The sequence below is a fragment of the Stylophora pistillata genome, chromosome 3 (genome assembly GCF_964205215.1).
Source record: "Stylophora pistillata chromosome 3, jaStyPist1.2, whole genome shotgun sequence".
Classification (NCBI taxonomy): Eukaryota; Metazoa; Cnidaria; class Anthozoa; order Scleractinia; family Pocilloporidae; genus Stylophora; species Stylophora pistillata.
In genome coordinates, this window is record NC_142521.1 from 4,457,501 (window position 1) to 4,471,670 (window position 14,170).

At 37.5% G+C, this 14,170-nt stretch overlaps 1 protein-coding gene across 2 annotated transcripts; it reads left to right on the top strand.

Moving 5' to 3' along the window:
* The first annotated feature begins 5,578 nt into the window (after positions 1-5,578).
* On the top strand, positions 5,579-11,663 carry LOC111340503 (trace amine-associated receptor 365). 2 transcript variants are annotated; one of them, XM_022947363.2, is made up of 3 exons: positions 5,579-6,043; positions 7,041-7,844; positions 10,625-11,663. In XM_022947363.2, the coding sequence occupies exons 2-3, from the start codon at positions 7,151-7,153 to the stop codon at positions 10,996-10,998; spliced, it is 1,068 nt and encodes a 355-aa protein (XP_022803098.2). In that variant the 5' UTR covers positions 5,579-6,043; positions 7,041-7,150; the 3' UTR covers positions 10,999-11,663. The 2 variants fall into 2 exon arrangements, with proteins under 2 accessions (XP_022803098.2, XP_022803106.2); XM_022947371.2 differs by having other exon boundaries at positions 6,041-6,176.
* The last annotated feature ends 2,507 nt before the right edge of the window (positions 11,664-14,170 follow it).

Here is a 14,170-nt window from a genome sequence, read left to right on the forward strand (position 1 = left end):
TCGAACACCACAGAGAAAACGGTAAGCGATCATTAATAACAAGAGTTTTCCATTTGTCTTGTAATTGATTAGAAATTCTGGAGGCCCTTGTTTCACTACTATGGTGCTTTGACTTAAATATAAATCGCTGCCGCTTTGATTTCGCGGCTAATATCATCAGGTTCTGTTTCTTAGTTCATTGGGCTTGGCGGTTAAGTAATCAAAGCTTTAACCAAGTCAGTCATATGGATAAATGACACAATTCGCCTTTGTGGTTCAAGAATCCCGTAATGAAGAACAGGCAGTAGTATTCACTCTTAAAAAATTGCCACTGAATTTCAAATTGTTAGTTTTTTAAGAAAAATATTAGGAATTTCAGATCTTGATGGGAGATGTTTATTTAAAATTATTTTCGTAACTCCTGGATGCACTTATGAGAATTTAAAGCACGTGAAGCTATTTCTCTGGAAACCACTCCTTGTGTCGGGTTATTACATATTTTGAAAAGGTTCCAAACCAGGAGGTAATTTGTTTCACAGTTTAATTTGTCAAATTCCCTACCCCTTTCACCCGATTAAAGAGAAAATGTCCTAAAGAAAACATAACTGAACCAAAACAAGAGAAACTTTGGCATTCTGTTTTGGTGGAAGTTTTAAAATTAGTACGCTTATTGAAAGAGAAGAAAATACGACACCTGGCGACTTTTCTATTAACTGCAATCAATACTAACACAGAGAAGCTCATTACAGTAATTTTGATCCATCTTTATTACTTCCCTAAATTGAAAGCACTTTCGGGCAGAGAAAAGGTGATGGATTTGAAAATTTCCAACAAAGAGCTCACGCGGTGATAGAAACATTGCTATTTGGGGCTGTACAAACCGTTAAAGCTGCTTCCGACATTTTCTATTGACTGAAAAACATTGTTGATATTTCTCAGTGAAATCTTGGACAACTGTCAAGTTTGCTTTTTGGTGATCAGTCCTCCTTTTGAAATAGGAAATCCTTCGGGCAGTTCTTTTCTTGTCAGTGAAATGTGGGTGGGAAATCATTTGGGATTCCGGATCGAAGATTTCAACGTTAAAATTATTTTAATTTCATTTGAGTTGTAGAGCTTTACCCCACAGACAGCAAGTAAAACAAAAAGGTGATAACATCAGTAATGTATTAAATGTTGCGCAGGTTGCAGAGGCCATTAGATTTCATTCAGTTCCGTCTGTAAAGCAACACTAAAAAACAAGGACGGCTTCAATTGATTTAGAATTGATAAGATTCTTCACGTTGAGTGATGTTCACGATACATATTGAACTGAGTAGTGTGTTGGTAAGTGTATCTGATTTAATTTTTTCTTTTTTTTCCTTCAAAACACGAAACTCCTGATCAAATATAGGATAAAGTAAGTACATGTCATTGACAAGAAAGAAAATTAAGTAGATTATGAATATTCTCAAACTAACCTTACAACACTTTCGTAAAGAAGGTGTTGTAAAACATGAAATAATTCAAGAAATACTTGTTACAATTCGAATCCGTGAAGCCTCTACAAGACCACTGGTAATACTTTTCTACCTAATCCAACACACGCATTGCTACCGATGTCTACACATATGCCCTTACGATCATGTCAAATAAGTATACCATGAAGATTTGGGTCCGGTATAAAATATATATTTTCTTACTTTTTCAATGCGTCGACTTAATGAGTTTGCATGATTTCAGAAAGAACTGTTCAGTAAAAGGTAAGGGCAGAAAGGGAGATATATTTTCAAGAAAAGATGAATACACAATGATACTATTGAGGGAAGCACTGATTCAAATGAAAATAATGCTGTAATCTAAGTTGTTCATTGAAAGTGATGAAAGTGATGCATCCCTGGTTGAAGAAATATAATTTCAAAATACTTTTTGTTTTTCGTTTCAGTTAAAGAAACTAGAATTTAAGAACGAATAATCTACACACTCCTAAATATATATTAGGTATATGACACAGTGATTTGTTGACTGCTGTGATGTCTATTTGCATTAATTGCTCACAGATGCCTCTTTGCCCATAAAAATCTTACAGCTTCCACTTCTAACAACTGAGACGGCAGAAAATTTATTGACTACGCCACCAAGGGAAGGACATGCGGATATTCTAGATTTATTATGAAGTTTCGTATCCTAAAACGCCGGAGGGAAATTTCGAATTCCTTTTATTTACGCTGTCAATTGAGATTTTACTATTCAAACCGAGATTTCTAGAAAGACGTTCCTATTCTTGTAATTGTGGGCTAAAGTATACAAGTCTTTTAAGTGATTGAATGGGTTTGTCAGACAGACATAAAAATAATGAAAATTTACAAAAAGTAATATACTCTTGAGAGAATATAGGCACCAGATTTGACAGCTCTATTCGAGAAGCATCAGAAACTATCTTATTCACTTGTAAATTTTTGTACATGTGTGGTATGGCAATTGAATTTTCGTAACTGTGTCGATCGATTGTTTTCAAGTGAGACATCACTAAGCTAGTCGGCCGGAACTCCGTCAACAACAATCACCTTACTATGGAATTGCTGTATAAAAGCGCAAATATTTGAAAAGAATTCGAGCAAGGTAAGATACCGCATTTTTAACAAATGTCATCATGATTTTGATCTAAAGCAGAATACTGCGAACAATTTGACCTGCAGCTGCCGGTTGCCTACAAAATTAGATAATTTTCAGTGGTGTAGAATGAGCTAAGGAAAGAAAAAAAATCAATCTTCTAGAAAACCAGAAACATTCCCTCCTGTAAGGGCTTGAAGCTAAGAATCCCCACTGAAAGAAATATTTGCAAATTTAATCTAACATAGGACAAACCAGGAAGTTCTGAAATCAACATAAAGGACAGCTGCTTAGATTTCTCGATTTTATAAAAGGTTTGTTTCAAATGTCTGTGAGTTAGTTAGAGCGGAGTGACAGTTGGATGTTAGAATGTGCAAGATTCCTTGGTCAAAGAAATTTTTTTCCTTTCCCAATGGCCTTATAAATTTTCTGTTTCTATTTCTTCGGTGTAATCTTGTCGGATCAAAACTTCGGTGTAATCTTCTCGGATCAAAACTTTCGCTAAATTATCTACAATTTTATGAGAGATATGACTATAGTCAATCTTGTAGCTTTGATGCAAGACAGAGAAAATCACAATCTGATACATAGCTGTGTACAAGATAAACCGGGTTACCTTCAAAGGTTTTTTACAAATTATAGAAATGATGGGGGTTCAGCAAATCGAAATTAGGGTTCGAAAGAAAAAAATAAAGTTTTCATTTCAATCTTCACTTTTCCTAGCATGACGTCCGATGAAAGTAGAATATTTTCAAATTTATGGAAGATAAAGAAAAATAGGCTGCTTATCCCTTTTGCTGTAAGCCTGAGCAATCAAGTTATTATTCTAGGGTTTTAATCTCTAACTCTATAGTTAAAAAAATTATTTTCTCAAAATATCGCCTCTCAAGGAGGAGCGAAAATTAAATGAAACGCGCATAGCAGCCAAATGTTGGAAAAGTCCTTCAGTATGAATTGATTTCGACTTTTTTAAGTACTTGTTGTCAGTACTGCGATGTGTCTTTCAAAGCTTTTTGTTGTTGTTGTTCGTTGCCTGGAAGACCATCTATAAAAGAATATTAGGTAGAAAATTTGCTCTGATGATTATAGAGATGCGCCTGCTCTGATTAGTGAAGGATTACGTCATATCTCGCGGTGATCACGCTAGGTAATTACAGCAGGTAGCACTAAATTAAAAATAGCTGCTAGGTGTTTTGTCAATGTTTCTGAGGAAATGATCCACGCGATAGTGGAAAATTCAATTACGAAGAGTACAAAATGGCAGAATACTTTTCAAAAGTAAGATATGAAGTTTTTGTTGACTGATAAACCTGTTTATCTTGATACGAGCAATCAACACAATTGTAACAAGATATGTGCGATGCTTTCTTTATTTAAAGAATTTACAACAGAATTCGAAACACCCGGGCAATGGTACCAAAACAGTTATTCGCCTCAGGCTCAGTGATCATTGTTGGATAATGCCCTCGACTTCGTCTCGGTGATTATTCAATTAACAATGTTCACTCGCCTTCGGGGATAATTTTCAACTACTTGATATAACAAATGGAAAAGCCTCTATTGAGCAATGATCTGTTGTAAAGCACACAAGAAGCGGTCAGAGGATGGATCAGTGACTGTTTTCTCCCATAATCTAGAAGATTTTGCCACTTTCCGTAAGAGCTTGTTCAATAGAGAAGAGCAAAGACCTAGTTGGTCAGTGAAAAAATTAGAACTCATTGTAGGCCGAACAAACAAGATTCTTAGAAAACAAAATGAAAAAAAGCTACTGATAAAGCTAAGCAAAATGTTTTGAAACACCAAACCGGCCTGTACCCGTACGGCATGTAATAAAGTTATTCGAATGATGCTTACCAAAAACCAGCATAGATTAAGCTTTAACGTGTTTCTGTGCTCTGATAACGAACGGTGAATATTTCAAACAATCAGAGTACAAGTTCCATTGAAAGTTTTAAAGGATATTTAGAAAGTTAAGTAATAACTTTATCTGCGTTCTTGGGGAGGGGAGGAAGGGCGGATCAAAATTTATGTAGCTGGAACTGATACGAATATCTGAAGTTTTCAAAAGTTATGCGCTACTGATGAACTGCTCTAAAGAAACCATGAGTTCTTGATAATCATTCCATACCAGCAAAGATCCAATTTAAACTCCTGAATCTTCGAATGCTCAAGATTAAATGATAAACTCATATATTCTTCACAGCTTCCTCGACCACAATTTTAATACCGTCCGAGTTTAAGGAGGAAATTTGAAGTAACTCTATTTTCAACACAAATTATAATCCCACCACCTCAAACACATTATCCGAAAAGTTTATTTCAGAGATCTTCCGCCTGTGGACGATAAATGCTTGGTAGACCATAACATTTTTACATTTTGGATATCCTTGGCGCCACATGTCAACTGGTGAACTAGTGAGGCAACATCCTTCAAGCTCGGCATCTCTGCAATATTCTTTTCTCTATTATGAAGGAAGTTAAGATTAATATTAAAGAAAGAGATGCTATTTTTGCCCTTGCTATTTCTATCATGACCCAAGGGAGTGTTCAGGAAGCTCTTCAAAGGTGAACGTGTCAATCTCTGGGATTTTTCCCTTCTTTTTCTGTTTCTCTCCTCTATTTCCTGTTTACTGTTGAGAAATATACATATGCGAAGTTCCATTCCCTTTTTATCACTACCTAAACTGATTTTTAAAGTTCTTTTGGTGATGTACTCGATATCGCCTTGACATAACTGAAAGTACCTTGAATGTACAGTCTAAAATAGATTTATTCCTCTAATTTTTTTTTGTTTGTTTTATTACTCATGCCAAATATTTCATTATGAGGACTCAGTGAGAAATTGATAAAACGATGTGAATTAAAATATATATATATATATATATATCTTTTAAAGCTGCTGATAGCCATCTCAACTTACCCGTACGTGATACTTAGATATAAACATTTGCCATATCTACGTAAAACCCAAGGCTAAGCAACACGTCAATGCACACAACATGCTAAGACAGGAATTTGAATTGAATAACTTTATTCAAGGCCTTAACGGGCGCGGTGTCTTTGAAGTGATAACAATTACTACTATTATTGTTTCCCTGTCGTGTGAATTACGCCATGCCTCATACAGGAAACGTAAAATTAGAGTAGATTCTTAACCGAAGAAGAGAAAGAAGCAGAAAAAAATTGGATAAGGGTAGACCAAAATTCTAGCTTATTCCCAAGGTTTCACTTACAGAGGCCATTACGTCATTTACTTCACGCGCTTTATTTTTAGATAAAGAGTAATAAGCCATATCCCACGTGACGCGTCATTTACGTTGGGGTTCACTAAACAATCGACTTTGTTTATCAGACTAACTTGATTTTCATTTACAGTTTTTTTATCCTTGGGCCGTTAAAGACTCCACATATGAATGTTTAATTCAAGTAGATTTCTCATGAGAATCGTGACATGTCGTCACTGACCGAAATTTTGGTAAGTAAGTGACTCACATTGTTTCAGGAAGCCCAGGGTTCTTTTGATTAAATAGACTTGAATATATGCACGTTCGGCAAGGATCGACTGCCTCTGAATGAAGCTTTGTTGATCAAATTTTCAAGATTTCAAGGTAAACGAGAATAAGATTTGTTGTTTATTTGGTGAGTTTTATTGAGTTTTCCTTTTTACACTTTTACGCGAAGATGTTGTTAAACCTAAAGAATATTCAACTCGATCGCATGAAGTAACTAGAAGCTTTTTCGTAACTAGAAGCTTATTTCGCTTTTGCGGAAGTACTATGAATAACTTAACTCAAGCTAACCACATTCAGTGAATTTCAAGTACGCAGCGTAGCTGACATTTCTACAAAGTGATGAAATTTTCTTCAAGAAATCATCGAAAGATCAAACGCTTAAATCATTCAATCTCTTAAATCAGATTTAATCTAATAGTGTGGATGACAATGTAAACCATTTGGCCGTGGTAAACAAATTAATATTATAACAACTTGATCTTTTCTTTATCAGGTTATCTAGCTGCAAAAATTGTGTAATGCATTGAACACTGGTTTTGTTTACATAATGTGAGAATCAACTGGACAATGACATCTAAATATCTTTTAAATCTCGTTAAAGAATTTCACCCTCTGTTTGACAGTTCTCAGTTCTGCTGCTTCAAAGTCCATGATATCACGGCCAATCAGTAGAGTAATTTTATCCCTCATAATTGTTTGGAAGAAATTTAGTAAAAAAGAGAGAAGCGAAAAGGGCCCATGTTATTCCGGCTGCTTTTATGAATTACCTGAGGATAGAAATTACCTAAACATAGGCATAAAAATGCAAGATTATGAATTTCAACATATTCGAGAATTTTCCCCCACTAATCCGTGGGGTCAAAATGGATTAGGAGAACGGGAAATATTGATATCATTCTTAAGATATCAGAGATCAAAATATAACCTTATGTTTATCTATGTATTACATTTTTGTTACAGTGAGTGAGAGCATTTTTCAATTGCCAAACTATCTTGTGTCTCTGAGAAGTCTATTCGCCATCTTGTATGCAAGAGCAGCTTTCAGACGCCAGGCTGGTGTTGTTTTAATCATGGAAACAACACTTGCGCCGATGCATTGGTGGACAACGACAGAAAAATATATTCTAGTAACCACGCTAGGGGTAATTATCGTATTTGGAGTGTGTGGAAATTTACTTGTCGTAATCGCAATTATTCGATTCAAACGTCTTCGGCGAGCAGTGAACAGCTATTTGATCCTAAATCTCGCGGTAAGCGATTTTCTCACGGCGTCCATTTTGATGCCATTTCAATTAGCTACCGTGTTGGATCTCAACATTATTGTGGACAATGGATTACTCTGCAAAGTTGGCGGAATATTGTCGTATCCGTTCTACATCTGCTCAACTATAACGCTTGTCATGTTAGCAATTGAGAGATATATTGCGGTGAGCGACCCATTGAGATACATCTCTCGCGTGACAACTCGAACAATCACCATTATGATCGTGTACTGCTGGACGCAAGGAGTCGTTTTCGTTGTGCTGGTTTCGTTTTCGGCTAATATCGAGTTTTCTACACAAAGTTTAGACTGTGGTGTGGCGTGGGAGGGAACTCCATTATGGCTCAGTATTTTGGTTTTACTGTTTAACATTGTGCTGCCATTTTTCCTCCTTCTTATTATGAGTTTGCGTGTTCTAATCATAGCAATACGGCAGAAAAAGAGGATAGACACGGAAAGATTTAGTATTGACCGAACAAGAAGGAAAAAGAGTGTTTTTACAGGCAAGTACTCTAATTTTTATTACCATATTCATTACTAAGTTCACCTATTAATGATTCTCCTGAGGCAAATGTTTGTGCTCATTTTGTGCTCTGATTTCTCGTTTGTTTTGTTCTCATCAATCAGCAGTCGCCGCCGGTTTGACCGGAGAACTGCCTGTATTCAATCAAACGAAGTGTTTGCCTGTTTTCGAAAAAAAAAGAAAAAAATTCTCTCATAGAGCCAAGAAACCGTAAACAAACATGTTTCGCTCTGACATGGGGCTAACACTCGAAATGTCAGCTTTGTAGAAACTCTATAAAAAGGCCAATTTGCTTTATCAACTCGATAGATAAAGCCCCGAAATAATCGTGTACCTACGTTGGTACCGGAAAGTGAGAGATCTCGTTACGTTCTCATGCTTCACAAATTGCTAAGTTCCCGTGCAGTGATCTAGAAACTACGAAAAGTGTTTTCAGAAAGAAGGCTTTCTATTTGTGCTGATACAAGAAAGGTTTTGAATTATTTGATAGAAAAATTAAATTTATGAAGCGTGCTGTGGAATGATAAAAAATGATAAATTCATGCATAAGAAATAAAGATGAAGAAAATAAATCAGTCATTAGGACATGTAAAATAACTTAGGAAGTATATACCCACATGATTACGCAATCATATTTACATTTATCTCCTGTAATCACAGGCTTACCATCTTAAATATCCGTGGTTTCGGGTTTCTATGGTAATGGGTCCTGTGGCATTTACATGGCCGTTATAAATGTAGTTCAAGTATATTGCCTCTAGAATCTTTCGCTAGCAGTCAGTCTTCAAAAAAAATCAGCTCCGAATAAAGCTTAATAGTTCGTTACTTGTTTGGAAGTGTTTTTTCTGCCAAAAAGCCTCAAAATCGCTCGTTTGGGGCTTTCAAAGTTCGGCGGTTAATTCGGCTCGCTCTCCATAGTTTAAAAATGCGACAAAGCAGGCAGCTTAGGCATCCAGATCGCACACCACCTCTTACACGAGACAAAAATGTTTTACCTTCTAGGTCTTATTTTCCCACCGAAATTCAACAGGCTACAAAAGGATTATCCAGCTGTTACGGTGACTCGGTTTTGAATCATTCCATTCAACGGTTTACGAGAAAATGGAACGCAATGTCGTAGATTTGGAGCTCTTCTAGGGATCCGGACATTAAGGGTACTCAAAGGAATTCCAAACATGCGTTTCGGTCATAGAATTTCGGACCCAGCCACCCTACCCGAGGTACAAAAATGTGAAAAATTGTGCAAAATTGTAACCCCTGTCGGGGCCCCAAAGGCGCTACTTTGTACTTCCGGTGAATGTCATAAGCCAAGATCGACCAATAAGAATCGAGCAAGTTTTAGTAAACATTCTCAGGAAAACCCATTGAGTGTTCGCTACGATAAACAAAACGCATGTTTGGAATTCCTTTGAATACCCTTAATGTCCGGATCCCTAGCAGAGCTCCAAATCTACGACATTGCGTTCCATTTTCTCGTTAACCATTGAATGGAATGATTCAAAACCGAGTCACCGTAACAGCTGGATAATCCTTCTGTGGCCTGTTGAATTTCGGTGGGAAAATAAGACCTAGAAGGTAAAACATTTTTGTCTCGTGTAAGAGGTGGTGTGCGATCTGGATGCCTAAGCTGCCTGCTTTGTCGCATTTTTAAACTATGGAGAGCGAGCCGAATTAACCGCCGAACTTTGAAAGCCCCAAACGAGTGATTTTGAAGCTTTTTGGCAGAAAAAAAGTAATGAACTATTAAGCTTTATTCGGAGCTGATTTTTTTGAAGACTGACTGCTAGCGAAAGATTCTAGTGGCAATATATTTGAACTACATTTATAACAGCCATGTAAATGCCACAGGACCCATCACCATAGAAACCCGAAACCACGGATATTCAAGATGATAAGCCTGTGCTGCAATGCGTAACCATTACTTTCATATACATAAAATAACCAACGTATTTTTGTTCTATTGTTTGGCGGGCTCCGCCTTAATAGCTCCGATGACGTGTGGAGTGCGACTGAAAAAATTGCCAAATAAAGGAAGTTGTAAGGGATCGATTGAATAGAGAGCACTGTGGTTGTCGGGGGAGGTATAAGTAATAAAAACCACATTTAAATCAGCGTGAATACCAAACAACCACTTCCTATCTAATCCTTTAACCTTGACAGTGACCAGCATCTAATTTCTCCTTACAGTATCACCCATGAATCAAACATTGGGGTCTAGAGAATAAAGGAAATGATCACCAACTGTAGAAGCTCTTGATTGTTGAACAAATTCTCCTTGTCAGCACCTAAGGAAACGTATAGAGAACAGTATGGAGAATAAGCATATTGTAGCCTGTAGTGCAGGTGTTTATTATGGCAAGTTAACGTTTGAAGCGCGCGATCGTTATTGAACCGGCCATGTTTAATTTGGTGTCAGAGTCGACGGTAAGGGGAGGGGGCGAGAAAACGTAATATTCAGACCCCCCACCCCAGCCCCTCTCATTATTTTTGGCTGGCACTCCCTCCCTTAGTACAAATTTCATTCTCTTCTCCAGCCTTCCGCTGCCATTAAAGTCAAGGACGGCGGCCATATTTCGCTAAGAAAATAATGAACATAAACACTCGCTCGCCCAAATTGTGAAAAGGGTATTCTTTTTTTCGGCCGGCACCGTTTTACGGCGAACGGTTAAACCCATTGAGGCCTTCAAATAGAGAAGAACAAAGAAAAATATATTATGCTGAATAACATCTGATACAAACATCGTTTTTATCTTCGTGCAGGATTTGAAGGCAAGGCTACAGTCGCTGTACTGGTGGTAATCTTTGTGTTTCTGATTTTATGGATCCCGTTTCTGATCACGCGGGGATTCATGGCGTTGACTCAGATCTACGTCTCACCAATAGTAACTACTTCAGTTGTGTGGCTGTTACATTTAAATTCGGTTGTGAATGTCTTCATTTACACGGTGCGCAGGTCAGACTACAGGCGTGCATTTGTGTCAATCATCCGCTGTACATCATTATCTCGGTCTGCTGATATCGAGCGCACGGTTACCAACATACATGAAGCCAGCTCGAAAGAACTGAACTTAGACCGCAGTTCAGGAACGATACAGCTGAACTGCACGGTGACTACGATACCTGAAGTCACTTGAATTAATTAAAACATGAATCGAGAGTAAATACTATTCATCAGGGACCATTATTATTTATACTCTGAAAGCTGGTAGGGGGGGTGGGTGGTGGTTGAGTATTTGAGTTGTGCGGGAGTAAAGTTTATCTCCCATAGTCAATTTGCTATATTCCTCCCTTAAACTCTGTCAAAGACAACTAGAATAAAGACAAGGATACGAGACACTTTGCTGGTCCCTTATTAGAAAAGATAGATAGATAGATAGTTTATTAGAATATCGAACATGGCAGTCCGTAGACTGAATTGCGTTACAATTACTTAGAACTAGGAATAAATGAATTCCAAATACAAATTGAGATTATAATAAAACCATAAATGCGAAAAACTCTCTATATGTGACTCTGTACAAACTAGTCTAAAAAAAATTTATTTACACATACTTGGAATAAAAGTGTTCTTGAAACGATTTGTATGTGTACGGGGCATGGCATAAGCCCTGGACTGTCTTAGATTATATCTGAAAAAATCAAAGAAAAATCATGTTGCTTAGCATGAAAATGTAAAATCGAAATGGCACGAGCGAAAACATTTTAGGTCACAGGGACATGTGACGAATCACTTTCCCGAGGTAGAAGAAACGACTTAATCAGTGTACACATTTGTAAATAAAAAATGCCTTTGATCTCATTTCTATGCAGTCTCCTAATGTAATTACATCAGCACTTGCACAACGCTAAATCGCCAAATGAGACACTCATTAGGTTTTTAGGAATTTCTTGTGGTTGCATGTTTCTCATTTCTGATTTTTTTCTTAAAAAAAGTATAAGACTTATGTTCGTTACTTCCGCCTTACATGGAATTAAAAGCGCGGAAACTTTACCATCTTTTTAAACTCTTGTAGATACTACGAGATGCAACTAAACAGCTTTCATATGTTCTAATCTCTTTGTTACCGACCAAAGAAAACTTGTGATGACCATACTTAGAACTCCTTCATTTGCTGTGGTTTCGATCTTCTTATGCGATAATCAGTCAGCGCATAGGGCGAACTTGAGTACCCTACTTACTTAAGCTTCTTGACACAATGATTCCAACCAGCTGTTAAGTAGTCTTTGCCAGACACGACCTTGCAGCATGCGTTCTGATTACAAGTTAAGCATATCTGCTGAATTTCATTTTCAAGTCGAATTCTCATCGAACAAACGTTCCGTTTCTAAGGGCACAGCGCATAAGCGTCCATGCATGTTTCGCCACCATTATCACTATCAAAAGTATTCAGCAAATCTTCTCCATACCCCACCAACTTTTCTGGTCGCAGAAGACTCCGTAGTATCCAGGGACACAATGGCACACAAAACTATGGGTCTCATGGAGTGGTACACAGGCAGAGCCATACTGACACGGCCCGTGTTCACAACGACTCTAATTATATGTGCTATAGAAACACACAAATATAAGTAATCTGTCAGCCGAAAAAAGAAACGTAAACTAGATGTCTTAGTTTATTTCTATATTTGAGGTTGAGATGAAAATTCATTTTCTTGAGTTGAGTTTGCATGCAGGTGATCACAACATTCGTTGCCCTAGGAATGTGTCAGTTCAAGCCTTCGTGGATCTAAATATTTCATACGTTCGGTTCGTTAAACGGAGGAGAGAAAAAAGCGAGGGCGCGAAACCTGGGTCGGGTAGTATCCCGTGCTAGGTTCCCTCCTTTACGCAACCCAACCTTTTTCTCTCCTCGCTAACATCACCCTGTTTATGATTTCGTTTTTATTTATTCACTCACGGTCCGCGTTTGAAAAGGTTTGTCTTCTTGTTACAACGGTATCTCGGCTCACGCTCAAACAGTAAATCCGCATCATTCCGCGCGGCCATGTGTCAACTGACTCTGGTTCATGGACATTTCGTTCAAATAAGGTAAGGCCACCTGTAAGTGTTTAATTTATAAATCGCTCTTTTATAATAACCTTTGCGGTCCATAGAACAGCATATCAAATTAATGAAGACAAAATAGTATGAAATAAGTAAAAAATAAGTTTCTCACTAGCATAGGATACTGAAGTGGTGAAATTCTTCACTTGGCTCAAACCTCGTTGGGTTTTTGAACTTGTCTGAAGCTAGTAACTCACACAAGTGCACCCCGTCAACTTCTGCACTTAGTCTAAAATTGAAGGACGGGCATCCTGATGTTCTGAGACAGTACGTTTGCACCGCACTAGATGACATCGTGGACAAGCTCGGCGTGTAATATCTGACTGATTAACTCGTAGATAAAAACGTTGAGTTTCAATAAAACTTTCCGAATTTTTCTCAGCACCTTTTTGATCGTGACCGAAACACAAGATACACATCATTCTAAGAATGGGATAGAAAAAACGCCTCCGAGGCATAATTTTGGCATAGTCGTCGTCACGGTTTAAGAAACTTAACTTTGAGAGGACAAATTGTACTTTCTCATCTCTGAGTTGGCTCGAAACAGCAAAATGTGATCAAGACAGAACGGGAAAACCAAGCCACTGTGTTCAGAACGCGAGCAAGAAGCAAGCGTGGAGCCAGATGATGAGTTTTAGTTTGTAAATTTTACTCTTCACCTGGACGTTCTATGCGAAGGAGTTGTCATTCAAACTCAACCTAGGTTAACAGTTTTATTCTAAATAAAACCTATTTGCCTCATATCGAGATGACTCGACAGGTTATGCCATTATTACTTTTTCTGTCTTTCAAACAAGAAAACCAATAAGATGACGAACTTTGAATTCAAAAGTCAACGATGATATATATCAAACTTCCTTGAGTCTGGAACCAATTTGTAAATGAAAAGTGATTTCCGTGGGCGGATATTTCTACAATCGGACACTTTTCCAATTTTTCCGCTAACGAGAGATTTAACTGTTAATATTTTTCTTCAAATAACCATGCGTGTTAACCAGCGTGGGTTATTACATAAAAAAAAAATTCCGATTCCCATAAAGCTTTCATTTTGCAGCTAGATGAACCCCAGGGTAACATAGCATTGATAGACCCAAATTGATCAGGTTATCCTAATCAACCACAAAACATTGCGCGCTTAGTCTGCCATTTTCTATACTATCTTAATTCGTGAAATTTACATTGTGGTCTACCAATCCAAGTGCGTCTTAGCGATTCGGATGTTTTAAATAATCAAAGGTAGGCGTGAGTGAATTGAAGTCAGT